At 42.4% G+C, this 16,539-nt stretch overlaps 1 protein-coding gene across 1 annotated transcript; it reads right to left on the bottom strand.

Annotated features, from left to right (window-relative positions):
* Nucleotides 1-178: 178 nt before the first annotated feature.
* On the bottom strand, nt 179-14,276 carry tmem222b (transmembrane protein 222b). Its single transcript, XM_017431164.3, has 6 exons — nt 14,108-14,276; nt 6,438-6,522; nt 4,612-4,643; nt 4,410-4,506; nt 4,205-4,335; nt 179-1,983 (listed from the first exon to the last, which is right to left on the bottom strand). Exons 1-6 carry the CDS (start codon nt 14,224-14,226, stop codon nt 1,893-1,895), a joined length of 555 nt encoding a protein of 184 aa, XP_017286653.1. The 5' UTR covers nt 14,227-14,276; the 3' UTR covers nt 179-1,892.
* Between the last annotated feature and the right edge of the window lie 2,263 nt (nt 14,277-16,539).

The raw sequence follows: 16,539 nt of genomic DNA, 5'->3' as shown, positions 1-16,539 counted from the left end.
GAAAATTCCCTGCTCAAAAGTTCTTGTCTCTTGCACTGATTTTTCCTTTAACATTGTGAAGCTCTACTTAGAACCTTCTTAAGTGCAAAATGCAAATTCTTGCAATTTTTTGACTGGTCTTAAGATTTTGATCAGGAGTATATATATATATATATATATATATATATATATATATATATATATATATATATATATTCATCCCTCTTGATATTTTTATTTTGTTGCTTTCCAACCTGGGATTTATTGGATTTTAAATTGAATTAATGACATCAATTTTCCTAAAATACCTAAGATTAATGAGATTAAATGGGAGAAAAAAACTTGTTCAATAAGATCCACTTGTGAGCGATTTAGGCGTCAAATTAGCTAAACCTGTCAAGTGACACACCTTTTGTGTAGCCCCAGAATCAACACCTCTAAGCAGTAAGGACTACAACCAAAAAAGATACATCATGAAGACCAAGGAACTCTACACAGGTCAGAGACAAAATGGAAAAGTATAGCTCAGGTTTGGGTTATAAAAAAATATCCCAAAACTCTGAACATCCCACAGAACTCTATTAAATTCATTATAATGAAATAAAAGACGATGTCACCACATCAAACCTGCCAAGAGAGGGTCGTCCAGCAAAACTCACAGAGCGAGTAAGGAGGGCATTTATCAGAGAAACAACCAGGAGGGCAAAGATAACTCTGATGGAGCTGGGCAGCTCCTCTACAAAGATGGAAGGATCTGTTCATAGGATCTGTAGAGGCTGCACAGAGCTGGGCTTCAAGAAGGAGCAGCAAGAAACAATCTTTAGGCACAAACAACACACTACTTAAAGGGAAAAAAAAAAACTGGACTGCTTGGAATTTCTTCTGAGTGTGCTGTGGTCAGATGAGACCAAACTCAAACTTAACTTTAGGCCATCAAGGACAACAAGTCTGAGGCAAATTTATGACCTCTCATCAAACTGAGAACACCACAGTGAAGCATGAGGACGGCAGCATCATGCTGTGGGGATGTTTTTCATCAGCAGGGACTGGGAAACTGGTCAGAGTTAAAGGAAAGCTGGATGGAGTGAAATACAGAGAATTTCTTGAGAGGAACTTGTTGGAGTCTTCCAGAGATCTGAGACTGGGGTGGAGGTCCACCTTCCAGCACGACGGTGACTCTAAACTCTCTGCTGAAGAAACACTCCACTGGTTGAAGGAGAACCAGGTAAAGGTCCTGGAAAGGTCCAGTCAGAGCTCAAACTTAATCTCAATCCAATTTAGAATCTCTGGTTGGATTTAAAGATTGTTGAGCACAAGCAGCATCATCCAACTTGAAGGAGTTTGGTCATGAAGAATGGACAAAAACTCCAAGTTAGATGGACCAAAATCATGGAGACGGACCTGAAGAGACTTGATGCTGGAACTGCTGCCAAAGGTGGAGACACAAAATTTTGTTTTGGGGGTTGAATACATTTGCATGCACCACTTTTCAGTTTTACATTGATTAGATTAGTTTTTTTCTCCCCATTTTACTTTATTAATCAAGAGTATGTTTTGAAAATAATTAATTATAAACAAATTAAAAATCCATTCAAATTCTATGATGTAAAGAAACAAAATGGAAAGAATACCAAGAAAAAATAAATTTTTTGCAACCCACTGTATGTCTAATTTTGATGAAGTAAATAAGCTGAATTTAAATGAATGTCCATCACTGAGGTTTGCAGATTCAACCCTGTAGGAGCTCCAGTGACAAACCACACTCTGCTCCAACAATCCTGTCCTGGAGGTGAGAAGTCCTTTCATCCTTGGTCACTTTGGTTTTACCCCCTCCTCTTGCTGGTGTTCAAAACCTCCGTGTTGAATCTTCTGAAGCCAGGAGATGAGGGGGTTCGCCGTGTAGTTATCTTGCCTCACCGGGCCAGGTTGAGGGCCAGGGCAACTGTAAGGATGATGCCTGTGAGCATCATGAAGGGCAACCAGGTTTTCAGAAAGCCTACACAGCTGGATCGGGACCAGAACCAGCAGAGGAGACAGTAAAAAAGGTTTGTGTGGTTACTTACAATAAAGTAAACAAGGAAGAAATGTTATATCTGCCTAACAACTCTAAACCATACAGGCAGATATCATCCTCCAACTTCATACAGCAATGGTTACTAAAAATTGCAGTTACTCATTTTTTCACTTTATAGAGATTAAATAATCAGCTTGTTTAAGAAGGACAGAAAACTATGTTTTCAACACGACACGCCTGTGGATGTTTGACCAACAGACAAACTGTAACTCCCAGCAAATAAATGAGAGATTAAAGGTTATGTTGCTAGTTCAACGTTAAACTCTGATTTGGTTTTATTACATTTCATTCAAAATTTAATGTGACTGTTTATTTTGCAGCCTCCAGAGTTGATTCGTTATTATCCCCCACTGCCAAAAGGGGACAAAGCGTTTATGTTTTTGACCATATCTCTGTGTGTGTATGTGTGTTCAACAGCAGAGTAGCTCATGAACAAGTAGTCAACACACAAACTGATAAACTTTTTAGAGTTAATCCAATTCAAGATGGCTCCCACAGCTTAACAACCATAGCAAGATAAAAATAGCTATGACTCAGTCTGTGTTAGATATTGAGCTAAAACACAGTAGTAGCTGAGAATCATTTGCAGCACATACGCTGAGCGCAAACAGGTAATGTGAGATCATGCATAATGTTTTTTTTCAAGGTGTGACCAAAATGATCGTAACATCATCATTTCTCAACGTAAGATCTTAATTTAAAACTTGGGCATTAAAGTCAGCGGCTGGACCTTTAATGTTAATTATGTTCTCATTGGTCTTAAGCAGACTGTAAAAACTAAGGTCTCCTTCAGACAGCAAATCTGCCCAACTTCATCTCAAAAGTGTACTCCAGTAGATTAAATCATAAACTTGGGGGTGGCTGCCAAGGTGGGTACAAAGTGTGCTGAAGTGTGTTTGATGTGGGCGATGAAATAAAGTGCACGGCTAAGAATGCAGTTCTACAAGTCGTGCACACAAAAGCAGGCAGTGATTTTCAAAAACTGGTTACTCAAAATGTGGTCAGATGGCTCAATTGGTCACAGTCACAATTCAGTGCGAATGCACTCAAAATAATTGCATATTTTCTCACAATTTCACTGCAATTCTGAGTTGCCAACTGCTGGCCAGCAGTCTCAGCTCAGCCAGATAACACCTGCATCTGTAGCTGCGTTCTGACGCAGTCTGAGAGTCATGCTGGGGCGTACAGAGCGGGGTCAGGGCACAGGAGAACACCAGGAAAACCCTATAGGTCAAGTACTAAGGGCGTAGCAGCATCATGATTGCCTTTATGCAAAAGGAAGGAGGTTTTCTAAATGTGCTGCGATCCAGCTACATGCTTAAAGGTCATGGAGAGCATTCAGAGAGGAGGTCTAACAGGAGATTCTGGATTATTTTCCTGTAGGGGACTTTAATATAGTAAAATGATTTTTAATCACGGTGACTAAAGATGGGAGTCACTGTGATGACTTCAACTGTCTGACAGACCTCCACTGACCTTAGTTTTTAGGAATCACAAGAGACTCACTGAAAGCTTTTGTTAAAATATTCAAAGGCCTTTTGGGAGACTGTCCTATATGTACTTGTAAGACTTCCTGAGAATCAAGGCGTTCTCCTGCTCGTGTCCTGAGACCCAGCTGGATGAAGTCAGACCTGTGAAATCATGCCTGAGCCCCTGGGATCACTGAGGAAGCTCGTTCACAGCTTCAGGCCTACTTCTAACTCTGCCTCTACAGAGAGCAGCTGGACCTCACAAACACTCTTTGAGGTTTATGGGGTTCTCAGCCAGCATTCAGATGATTTTTAGACAATGTTCGGAAATCTGAACTACAACAAAGTGTAATGCTGTGGTTTTACTGTAAAAAACACATGTACATTTTCCTGGTAAAACAGTGCAATTACACATTTCAGTTTTGTTATCACTGGCTTCAGCAGCACACAGGGTGGAAAATCATCTTTGACTGTTGGCTTTAATCTGACAAGGTTTTCTGCAGCACACAAACTTGAACACCCTTTTTTTTTTACTGATGTTCGTCACAATGTGGAAGATTGTGATAACTGAGATGTTTATTCCTACTTTCTTTACGCTCTACAGCTGCAGGTTGTTTAAATTATTTGAAAAATGTGAGCGAACGAATTGGCAGAACCCGCCGACACGCGTCATCTGTCTTACCTGACGTATTTTCCGTGGATTAAAGCGAGGATGCAGAGATTGACCATGTTCCATGACGTGCTGTTTTCATACCGCATCAGATTTAGCGCCATGGCAACATGTGAGTGACAGTTGTCACAGCACAGGTTGTGCTTCGGAGAAAAAAAAAAAAAATTATTCCCAGTGGCGCCTTCTGTAAAAAGTGCATACAAAGTCGTGTAGTTACCATCCTGTGTTTGTACTCCTCTGAGGCATCGTGCACTGCTCGGTCCCAGGCATTGCAGCCATTACTGTAGACTTTACTGACATCCAGCATCCAGTATCTGAGGACACAGAAACAAACAAGTATAAAGGTCCAGTTCTTATCATTTCTCTTTAGCATGGCACTGTTTTAAATAATCACTTCAATTTTTTTTCCATTTGCTTACTTTGCAGGTCTTCCAAAAGCCATGTTGTCTTCCTGTAAAATACAACAGTTGCTGGTGTAAGAGATCATTTGGTTCTCTAAGTTAACAGGGGGATGTTCCAGAAAGCAGGTTTAGTTAAAGCTCATTAAGTTAACCTTGAGTTTAGGAAAAGATCAAGTTTTCAGTTTTAGAAAGAGAGGTAGATGAAACTGAGTGTGTCACCATGGTAACAGACAGTAAACCTGCTCTGGTTTACTCTAAGAAACCCTGAGTTTCTCCTACCTGAAGCAGCTGTCTGACTCGAGTTGTTCATATTTAATCAAAGCAGAATGACTTCATAATGTCTGACGTCAGGAGAGGATTTCCCACCTAGATTAGATCGGCTCTCCCTCCCAGGTATTTTCTTTTTGTAGCCCAGTATCATTTTTCATCAGATTGACTGACTTGTCTCAGTAACACGTGTCCAATATAAGACCTCAGACAAGAGCTCTAATCAGAACAAACTCTGTTCAGCACCCTGAGATATCATTTACAGAAATTACATCTCCACCATCACCACAAAATAAAGACAAATAATTCTCATTTATTCTGTCGTCTTTATTCCACACAAGCCTAGAAATACAACAGATTAGATATAAAATATTTACCCAACAATTAACCTCTTTCACCTGGGAAGATCCTCCCACCTGGACTAAAGCTCCAGTTTTAGTATTTCTAGGTCCACTTTCTTGATTTTGTGGTCCAAATACAAACGTTTGTTGTCTGTTTTTGACTAGTATTAAAGACAAGCTGCCTGTGTGACATTAATGGTGATAATAATGAAATAATCTGAACAGGTTAACTGGTGTTCATTAGTCTGTAGTGGTTATTAGCTGAAAATCATTCAGGTATAAAATAACACCTGACCAGAAAACTGGACAATCCTTTACACTTTAGGCTCATAAATCAAAGGATTATTTAAAGAATAAACTGTGTTCTTACAAACCTGTTATCACCAAACAGCTTCTGTTTGTTTTACTGAAGCAATTTCTGTAATCAGAAAGGTTAAGCTCACTGAAGGCAGCTTTGTACTGAACATGTGCACTTTGTGTGCTTCAACTAAACAGCAGAAACTGTTTGTTTGAGAAGTTTTATTTCTTTAATATTAAAAAAGACCAAAGCTGAATGTTTTTTGGGGTTTTTTTTTGCGTAAAACAGTTAGTTGCACCTTACCATTACTTCAGCAAACAGCATAGTGCCAGCTTTGTGTGTTGAATCTGTGATAATTGTAAATGTTAATCCTTCAAACTGTAGCACACCTCCACATGTGTATGGTTCAACTCCGTACTCTTTACAACTTCATGCTCTAATAATCTGGGTCGAGGTTGTTAGTGTATGATCTAACAATTTACACTCATTTATTATATAATTATAATTATAAATATAATTATAAATATATAATATTGGAACAATAATACACAGAGAAAGACAGTAAATGAGTTTTTGATAATTAACAGACTTATTTAATTAAAGAAGCCCCTTACTTTATTATTAAGCAAAGTCTTAAATATAAATTTAAACTTAACTTTTGAACATAAATCAAATAACCTCTGAATATCTATCTATACTTGCAGTGTAGTAAAAATCTAATGAGTACCTTTTACTGGCATCTTTGTATCTAATGTTTTAAGCAACTCATCTTCTTTATATTTTTCTCAGAAACTTATAAGCCCATACTCATGGACTCGTCTCACGTGCGGAGTGAGAGTACGCCTGCTGTCCTGACTCACTCCAACATACGTGCTGTGTTATCTTCTCAAAGTTACCTTCCAGCACGCAGCCCTTAAAGCACAACAGTCATTACTCACCGAGACAAAGTAAGGCCCGGCAAAGTCCCGGATGACTCCAGTGGAAGTGCAGATTCCCATGTGACCGATGATTGGAAACAGCCATCTGTTTGAGAAACAGAAAACAAACACTTTATTTCTTACTCAAGAGATCAATGTCTGTGAATTTACTTCCACAAATAAACCAGCGTGGGTGGATCTGAAGAGTTAAAACAACAACAACACAATATTAGGTTCTACACACCTAACAACACAAAGTACATGGTCAGGGTGGCGTGGAGAGGCAGCTGCCACTGGCAAAAATATTTTGCCACCCCAGTTGCCCTGTTTGTAGGCTAGTTAATATATTTTTGTACATTTTAACAATCTTAAAAAGTCAAGGACATCTCCAATTTATCCTAAATCACTGATTTAGAATTCCTTCACAGCCCTCTTGATTTTCAAAATGGTTTCACGAGACGTGGAAATGTCACCAGCAGAGACGGTTTCACCAACCATCAAATCCCCACTGTGGGCTGTGAAGCAACAAGTCTGGGGTCTCGAGAGGATTTCCAGGAACTGAGTTAAGTTTTAAAATAACTGGTAAAAACATATTATTGCTATATTATGTCAAGAGACAAAAAGCATAGCTCTTTTTCATAGCATTCGTTTTGTGTCTCACATTGGGAACGCCCCTGGCGTCACCTCATCAGAAGCTCCTTTTACATTACGCCAGCCAGGATTGGCTGGAGATACGCTCGTCAGCGTCAGAGAGGGCAGAGTCCCTCCCCCTATAAATAGAGCTGACGCTCCACTGAGAGTTTATTCAAAAACCTCTTCTTGCAACAAGCAGACGTTCCAACCAGCTCCCTGTAGGTTCTGCCCTTTTTCTCTGAGCCCAGCTAAACTGTCCACAGACATGCACGCAAGCTCGGTCGCCGGGCGCTTGGCTTGGAGGTTCTGGTCAGTACTGCAGCGAGTAGCCGTTCTCGGTAGAAATACCGAGAAAAAAAAAAGAAGCTGACTCACCGCAAGGTTGCACATTGGCCGTCTAAGAGTAGCAATACCCCTGCTGTACAAGCTACCACCAGGAAGCTGCAATGCTCTCCCCCTCCCCACATTCTGACCAACTGGTTAGCTTAGCTGTCACCAGTTCCGTAGCTTTACAGCCATATCTCCCGACATGGAGACCGACTGGTTCCGACAGGTTCTCTAATAAAGCGGAAAAGGAGCCCACAAGCAAACCTGCCCGTACGGTAACAAAATTTCAAGCTGGGACACCCACCCATCGTGCGTTGTGTGTCTCGGACTGAAACACGCCCAAGCAGCCTTTAACTCTGAGGAGGTGTGCTTGCACTGTAGTCGGTTCTCCCTCAAAGTGCTTCGTCGCCTCCTGGCCCGCCAGTCGACATTGTCCAGCAGTGACCCACTTATGTCTTCTACAGCATCTGTACAGGAACCAGCTGACCAAATGGTTGCACTAACCGCTGACGCAGAAGCCGGTACGAGTTGGGGCGATATCCTCAACTCCGTGGCCCCACTGTCACCGGAGGTCTCCGAGTTCGGCCCCGAGTCCTGCTCACTGGATTTCCCAGCAACGGGCGACTGCGAGCTTTCCCGTGCCAAGTCGGGGCTACCTTTCTCGGATAACGATGAAGACAATGACCCATCTCCCCCGCTTTCGGGTCGAGTTGAAAAACCTGCGCTCTCTGGCGCAGGTCATCCGGGTCATGAAGGCTCATCCTCGCCGGAACTGGATTTTGACTTGCACGATGTGTGCAAACGCGCAGCTGCCAAGCTTGACATCCAGTGGCCCGAGTTCCAGGCTGAGGTAGTCCACTCCCGCTTCGATGGGAAAAAGCTGCCAAAGGCACAGAAAACAGGTAAACAACTGCTACCAGTTTCTCCGGAGCTGCTGGAAGAACTAGCCGTCTCCTGGCGCAGTAAGCCCTTTAAGGAGAAGCACCCAGTGGCAGGCAGTTCGGTGCTGGACTGAGACAGGATGGAAAAACGCGGCCTCTGCCAGCTTCCACCAGTTGAACTGGCGGTTGCAGAACACCTGCACCCTATGTCAGCTGGGGGCCCCGCCCTCCCTTCCAGGGCCGACCATTTTTAGTCCAGCTTCATGGATAAATCCTACCGGGCAGCCGCGCTCTCAGTCCAGGCATTGAACACCTCATCTCTCCTGATGGCTTACCAAGCAGAACTCGAGGAGCAGATGACCGCCTCACCAGACGCAGCACTGTGGGAGGACGTGTGCATAATCACGGATCACTGTCTGCAATTCCACAAGGTTGCGATCCAAGCCCTGGGCAGAACCGTGGGACTCATGGTGGTGCAGGAGAGGGCCAGGTGGTTGAACCTCACCACACTTTCTGCTAAGGAGGAGGACCTTCTGGACACCCCCATCACACGTGAGGGGTTGTTTGGTGCAGCGTTCACCTCAATACAGAAAAGATGGGAGGAGAAGAAAAGGGATGATGAAGCACTGAAATTGTGTTTGCCCAGGCATACGTTTGCCACCGCAACCACAGCTCCGGGCACCCAGCACCAGACCTTTGCTCACGCAACGGCTCGTTTGCCCTCCACTTTCAAAATCCCTAGGCTTCCTAAGACACAGGGAGCTGCACAGGCACCACAGAAGCACTCTGTCCCTAAAGCCCAGTGGCAGAGGAAGCCTTAAGGCCCCCGCCCCAAACAGCCACCTCCCACCTCCACTCAGACTGTGAGGAAGAGGAAGCGGCTGGCCTGACCTCCTGCATGGCTGGAGAGAGCGAGCAGGGATCACTCTACCCCGTGGCTCCAGTTGCAAACCCGTTCTGCAGTTTCAGCTGGGTTCAACGCGTGATCGAGAGGATGTTTGAGCCTGCCCGACATGCCAGAAAGAAAAGAAGGAACTGTGTTCATTATGGGGAGTTGCACGGCAAACCCCGACCAAGTCCCACAAGCACATTTATTTGTTCAAAAGAAATAAATGTTAACACACTGCTGCATCCAGGCCACGAGCCAAGGGCGCAGGAAAAAATGTTGAAAAACATAAAAACATTAATACCGGGGGGATTTGGCCCATCCTTCTCAGGAAGGACTGAGCTCTTTACCCCGTGTCAACTGCAGCAAGCAAAACGCCACGCGCATGCGCAGTGCAGACCAGGGCTGTTCACCGCCCGGCGACAGAAGGGGGCGCTCTCAGCCCGTATTTGACAGACTGGCCTGTCAACCGCCTGTCAATGAACACAGATCTGTGGGAAAAATGCACAAACTCAGAGTGGGTTTTAAAAACTATAAAGAGGGGATACTTACTGCAATTTGCAGTAACCCCTCCATGTTTCAGACACATGTTGGCTGATCGCTGCGTCTTCCCACCAGGAGGCTGCAAACCACACAGCTGCATTAACGCAACATGTGATGGATCTGGGATTCGAAATAAATATGGAGAAGAGTATCCTAATCCCTACTCAGTCCATTTCCTTTATAGGTCTCTCTCTGGACTCAGTCCAGGCCAGAGTGAGACTAACAGAGGACAGAGTAAAAACAATAGTGGACTGTTTGTCCATGTTTCACTGGTGTTTGTTGGTGACATGTTTCATCTGGTGTCGGTCAGACTGCAGAAGGCTTTTAGGCCTGATGGCCTCAGCATTAACAGTGGTCCCACTTGGGCGTCTCCATATGAAAAGAGTCCAACGCTGGGTGGCCTCTCATCAGAGGCTAATCCACAGAGTTCTCACAGAGTGAGGGTTTCTGCAGCCTGCAAGGCAGCACTGCGTCCGTGGTGGAACCCCAATGTGCTGACGCAGGGCGTGCCGATGGGAGTAGTGCAGAACAGAAAAGTTGTCACAACGGATGCCTCCCTGACTGGCTGGGGAGGTTTGTGCGAACGAAATATGGTGAACGGGTCTTGGGGCCCAAATATGCAGTCAGCCCACATCAACTTCCTGGAGCTGCTGGCTGTTCACTTGACACTGAAACACTTTCTTCCACTCCTGAGAGGTCACCATGTGCTGATCAGAATGGACAAAATCGCCGTGGTGGCTTATATCAACAGGCAGGGGGGGTTGAGATCATTAAAGCTCCACATGCTGGCTCATAAACTGATCATTTGTAGCAGCAAACACCTCCTGTCCTTGAGAGCAACTCATGTCCCAGGAGTTCTGAACTGTGGAGCAGACCTTCTCTCCAGAGGGAATCCACTGTATGCAGAGTGGAAACTTCACCCGGAAGTGACCAGGCTGGTCTGGCAGAGATACAGACAAACATCCATGGACCTTTTTGCCTCAAAGGAGAACAACCAGTGTCCCCTGTATTTCTTCCTGCACAATCAGAATGCACCGCTGGGGATGGACAAACTAGCCCACAGGTGGCCTCGGGTTCTGCTTTATGCCTTCCCTCCCATAGCTCTCATTTCACCAACGCTAGCGAAGGTACGACCAGAAAACCTGACAATGATCCTCATTGCACCCCACTGGCCGTCAAAACACCGGTTAGCGGAGATAACACAGCTCCTCCGGGAGGATCTGTGGCCCCTGCCCGCTTGCAGGGATCTGCTGTCTCAGGCTCGAGGACAGATCTTTCATTTTTGAAAAATGGTGCTCTGAAATTCAGGAAATCCCTTTTCAGTGTTCCGTGGCTGTGATTTTATCCTTTCTACAGACCCTGATTGATAAGGGAAAGGCTTTTTCCACTATCAAGGTGTATTTGGCTGCGATTTCAGCCTGCCATGTGGGTTTTGAGGGAAAAACTGCAGGCCAGCATTCCTTAGTGGGCCGGTTTATGAGGGGTGCTCGCAGGAAGCTCCCTGTCTCGAGACCCATGGCTCCATCATGGGATTTACCCCTGGTGCTGGATGCACGGACTGCCTCCCCATTCGAGCCTCTGGATCGAGTGGAATTAAAATTTGTAACTTTAAAAACAGCACTTCTGTTGGCTTTGGTCTCTACAGAGCGTGTGGGTGAAATCCACGCTCTGTCTGTCCACTCATGATGTTGTAAGAAGTTTTCTCCGGACAAAACTAATGTGGTTTTGCTCCCCAACCTTGCCTTTGAGCCTAAAGTGTTGGGGTTATATTCCCCAATCGAGCTAGTGGCTTTTTATCCCCTTTTTTTTCTCCTCACAGGAGCAGGAGAAGCTGCACAACCTTTGCCCTGTACGTGCTTTAGATAGCTATCTAGATAAAACAAAGCATGTCAGGAAAAGTGACCAGTTGTTTGTCTCTTGAGCTAAGAACCATTATGGGAAACCAGTGTCCAAACAGCAACTTGCCCACTGGATCACTGCTGCAATTTCTTTAGCCTATATCTCTAAAGGGCTTCAGCCTCCAGAGGGGCTGCATGCCCATTCTACAAGGGGCTTAAGTGTTAAGTTGTAAGTAGCATATTGTGCAGTTTTTTTCCTTATTTTTTTTTCTGTTGGGAAAGAGCGCGGGAGCGCTTGTTGTTAAGAAAATGGCGACCATTAAAGTGTGAATGCTAACGTCAGTAGTGTGATTATTGAGTCAACATTAAGCTCTTCATAGGCCTTGCTGAGAGGGATGTCCCTGCAGGAAATTTGTGCCGCAGCAAGCTGGGCCTCTTCTCACACATTCGCTCGGTTCTACAAGCTTGATGTCACAGCATCATCACTGGCTCATTCAGTACTCAGTGTAAGTACCAAGCACTAAAGGTACCTGTGGCTGGTAAATAAAATAATAAAATAACAGCTGGCACATAGTGTGTGTTCTGCTGAACAATACGGGAGTCAGTGTTTTTCGTTCCCAATGTGAGACACGAAATGAATGCTATTAAAGAGAACTTTAGGTTACTTTCTTAACCCCGGTTCTCTGAGTAGCATGAGTGAGTGTCTCACAGGTCACCCTCCTTGCTCTGACGTTGTGAGGAAGAGGTGAACGTTTTTGAATAAACTTTCAGTGCAGTGTCAGCCCTATTTATAGGGGGAGGGACTCTGCCCTCTCTGACGCTGACGAGCGTATCTCCAGCCAATTCTGGCTGGCGTAATGTAATAGGAGCTTCTGATGAGGTGACGCCATGGGCATTCTCAATGTGAGACACTCACTCATGCTACTCAGAGAATCGGGGATACGAAATTAACCTAAAGTTATATATACCGATAAAGACAATGTAATGGTTGCTGAGACAGCTAATGCTATCACTGTTATTTTGAGGGACATTTGTTGTGAAGTTTGGGAATCACTGCTAAACCTAACCAGTGTAATCTAAAACAGCAGGTCAAAAGTCTGAAATAGTGTTAAAGAGTTTAACAGAAAACAGGTTTTGGACAGCCAATGTGTTATTGTTCTGTACACTTAATTACAAATGAGTGAATAAATACTACATACACTGTATACCTCTTGATTATGTGTAAGAATGGGTTTATTCTCAAATGGATTGTAAATTTTTTGACATTTATTTTTTAAAAGTTTTATAATGATGTTAAAAATGCAATTTAGTGTCTGTGTCAATATAACTGTTTGACACAATCAAAAAAAAAAAAGTTGCTGACAAACAGCATTTAGTTTTGTGTTATTTTATATCATCTGTGTAATAAATTTCACCCCCCCTCTGATTGAACATCATACTCTATCTTTGTGACCATAAGGAAAAACTCCCAGATCCACCACTCCTCGCTGGAACATAATCAGTTTTTACGCTTTACATTAATCAAACTGGTTGTTGGATTTAGGACAACGTCTTCAAAAGTACTCATTACAAACTATGAAACCAAACATAAAAAAGGTAACTACACACAACCCATAACAACATAACAGCACTTAACTACATCAAATAGCGCAGTTTAAAGGAGTTTACTCCAATAGTTTTCCAAATACATTGCGATGCAATTCTAAAATGCGGGTACACGCTGAATGTAAACAAAGCACTCAGCTGAACATGCTAAAAGCCACCTGGACTTTTGAGTCATGTGACTGACCTACATTAGGCTGGTTGTCATTTGTGTAGATCAACAAACATGACCAGTAACTTTATCTTTTGACCCGTTTTCAGTCACTTCAGCTGTTTCCACACGTAAACAAACTCTCGTGGTAGGTGGCATCCATTAACAATTTTTTTTTCTTATAATCTTTTTATTTAAAGCCACAAAATTCATAAAGTAGGAAACAAACATTTTCCTCAAATAAGTGGTTAACTGATTTGAGGAAAATGTTTGTTTCCTACTTTGTGAATTTTTCTGTCTGGTCTTCATGACCTAGCAGTGAGTACCTTTAATTTTTATGTAGTGATCCCAACAGAACTCAGTTTGATCATACTGCAGACAACAAAACAAGAAGTAAAATCTGCATAAATATATTTACAAAATCTCATCCTACCTAAACATGAACAAACAGCAGGTCAGATTAATAATAATAAGAAGAAGACACTAACTTCTACATGCAACCAAGTCTAAGTGACTTTGTGCGTCGTAAGTGTGAGTGTGTGTAACCTGTGTCACACCGGTTTGTTTACAATCTGTTCACTTCCTCTTTCTAATTTTTTACTGAAATGTTTATTGCACAGAAACGCGTTTTTATTTTTAAATCCTGTTCGCTAAACAGTCCTGACTCATACTCGTAGCTTGGACTCGCGTAAAGTCACAGCAGTGAAATATTTTCCTTTTTAAAAAAAATAAGCAACAGGATGGTGCCGTGTGTGCTGCTGCTAGCTGGCTAAGCTAACAAAGCTGTTACTTTTGTTCCGACTCGGACCCCGTCGTCCACAACGACTCACGATAATATGGGGATGGGTGTCCACACTATACAGAAAGGATAGCGACAGGCCTCCGGGTTTATTTTCTCAGACGCTATGTGATAATTCTTCATGCTGTCACTGTCAACTACATCCGCCATCGCCAGCTGTGGAACATGAACTTCATTTGTGCCACTTATAGCTGCGTCAAGTCATCCCGAAAACCCCGGTCACAACCCGGAAACTGTGTTGTGTGTAGTTTCATAATAAAAGTGGAAAATATTTCGATTTGGACAAGTCCTTACAAAAACACAGCTAATAATACCTATAACTATATTGACTTTAATACAGAATATTTATTATTTTGTTTATATTATTTGAACTATAAATGTTAAATACAGACTGTTCGGTGTAGATTGTAAGCTAAAATGAGTTTTACTTTGAAAGAAATAAACGGAAATAGCGTCTGCTCGTTTAGCAAAACTTGACACTTTTGTCACTTCTCATAAACTTCCGGAAGTGATAGCCAAATAAAGAATTATTATTATTATTATTATTATTATTATTATTATTATTAGTAGTAGTAGTAGTAGTAGTAGTAGTAGTAGTAGTAGTAGTAGTAGTAGTAGTAGTAGTAGTAGTGGTGGTGGTAGTAGTAGTTGTAGTAGTTGTAGGATGTCAGTGTCTGTCTGAGCTGGTTTTGCGATTGAACACATCAAGTTGATAACTCCTGATGCAGGATTATCAAAAAAGTCCACTGTTTTTGGCTCTTTTGTGTATTATTTTTGAATAAGAAGATTTCTAGTCAAACAGAGATTTTAAACGATTTGTCCCAAATGGTTGACAGACTGAGGTCTGGATCTGGACCTAAATGAAGTCTTATCTGGACACTGATGGGTTGTAAAATTTCAGCCCACGGTTTCTCCATGCAGAGAGAAGCTGCCAGCCCACATAAAAGTCTGAAAAAACTATATGGTGAGAGAAGAAAACTAGCATGGCTGTCATTAAAAATAATTTAATTATATACAGTATTACATATTCTGAATTCTATAGAATTTTAATTGGAGACCCCGTCTTTTGACCATGAAAGGTTAGATTAAACCCTTGGTTTTTTTTTCAAAGACACATGTAGGTCCTATTTTTTTTAAGTTTTTTTGACCAATCTATTAATACCACCCAAAGTCATTTTTAATCTAAGTATCCAGTGAACTTTAAAAGTTCTTGGTTGGCTTCCATGCCCATACACTGAGAACTCTGCCGTGAAGTGGAGGTGTCTATTGATGGAGCTATCTGTGGCAGTGGAGGAGGTGGAAACAAGATGAACTCAGAGGTCTGCCGTGGCCCCGTGTACTCCCCTCCGGGCCCCATTAGATGTGACAGGTGATAAAGTGTGCAAAGAGCAAAAACAAACTACTCAGCAAAAGCAGGGGGACATTGATAAACGAAGGCGTACTGGGCTCATCAGCCAGAACCTGAGGGAATTCTCCAGCAAAATGCCACCTCGATATCTAGTCGAGTCATCCAGCCCAATTAGGACAGAGGATGTGCTGCTTTTGGCACCGTAACTCTGTGGCATGTTGTTCTTTTCAGACAAAGGTTCGAGAAGTAAAACATCAAGTGTTACTTTGCCAGGAACTGAAATGAGGGTCTAACTCTAAAGTTTTAGAAACATATTCAGAGTGAAAAGTTTAAAAGTCTAAAGAAAGTAAAAAGTTAAAATCTTCTTTGTTATTAGTTGTAGACATAAGAAAATGATAGACCTAGGATTCCTTCTCTGCTCTTTTGTGGTCTTTTTTGACTTGCACAGTTTTTAAAAAAAGGAATTTGTTGTAGTTCATGAGCTTAGAATCTGGAGAAGCAAAACAAAAAGATCTCATCTTCTTTACTTTCTTTGTTTCCTTTGCTGACAGCAGAAAATGTGATGACTTATGGTGCTGTCATTAGATCTATGCGCAGTTTTTCTTTATCCTTACATGGTAAATAGTAGACGTGATGTTTCTCTGTGTGTTCAATGAGCTTTACTTTAGTGGGAGAGATGTTTGATTAGCAACTCCTATAAACCCAGCTGGACAGTCTGATTGTTTTTATTATGTCCGTTAAGTTTCTGAGTGGATCTCCTGCACATCTGTCCCAAACACACTGGTAAACAAAAGTTAAAAAATAAAAAATGCTGCATTTTGTTTTTAGCTCATGTTTACAGTCATGAAAAAAAGGTTTTATGTATCAGAACATAAGAAAGATTTTAATCTCTAAAATGATTTAAATCTAACCTCAAATGTAAAAACAATAACTAAAACAAAATGGAAAGGTTTTAGTCAGTTTGCTCCTCTGGAGCAGACAGGTGTGTGTTAACACAATGCCAAGTTGGAAAGACGTCAGCAATGACCTCAGAGAAGCAGCTATTGCTGCTCATCAATCTGGGAAGGGTCAAAGGTCATTTCCAAACTATTTGGAGTCCATCGTTCTACAGAGAG

The sequence above is a fragment of the Kryptolebias marmoratus genome, linkage group LG5 (assembly GCF_001649575.2).
Source record: "Kryptolebias marmoratus isolate JLee-2015 linkage group LG5, ASM164957v2, whole genome shotgun sequence".
NCBI classification, from domain to species: domain Eukaryota; kingdom Metazoa; phylum Chordata; class Actinopteri; order Cyprinodontiformes; family Rivulidae; genus Kryptolebias; species Kryptolebias marmoratus.
This window is presented reverse-complemented; position numbering and strand designations above follow the sequence as displayed.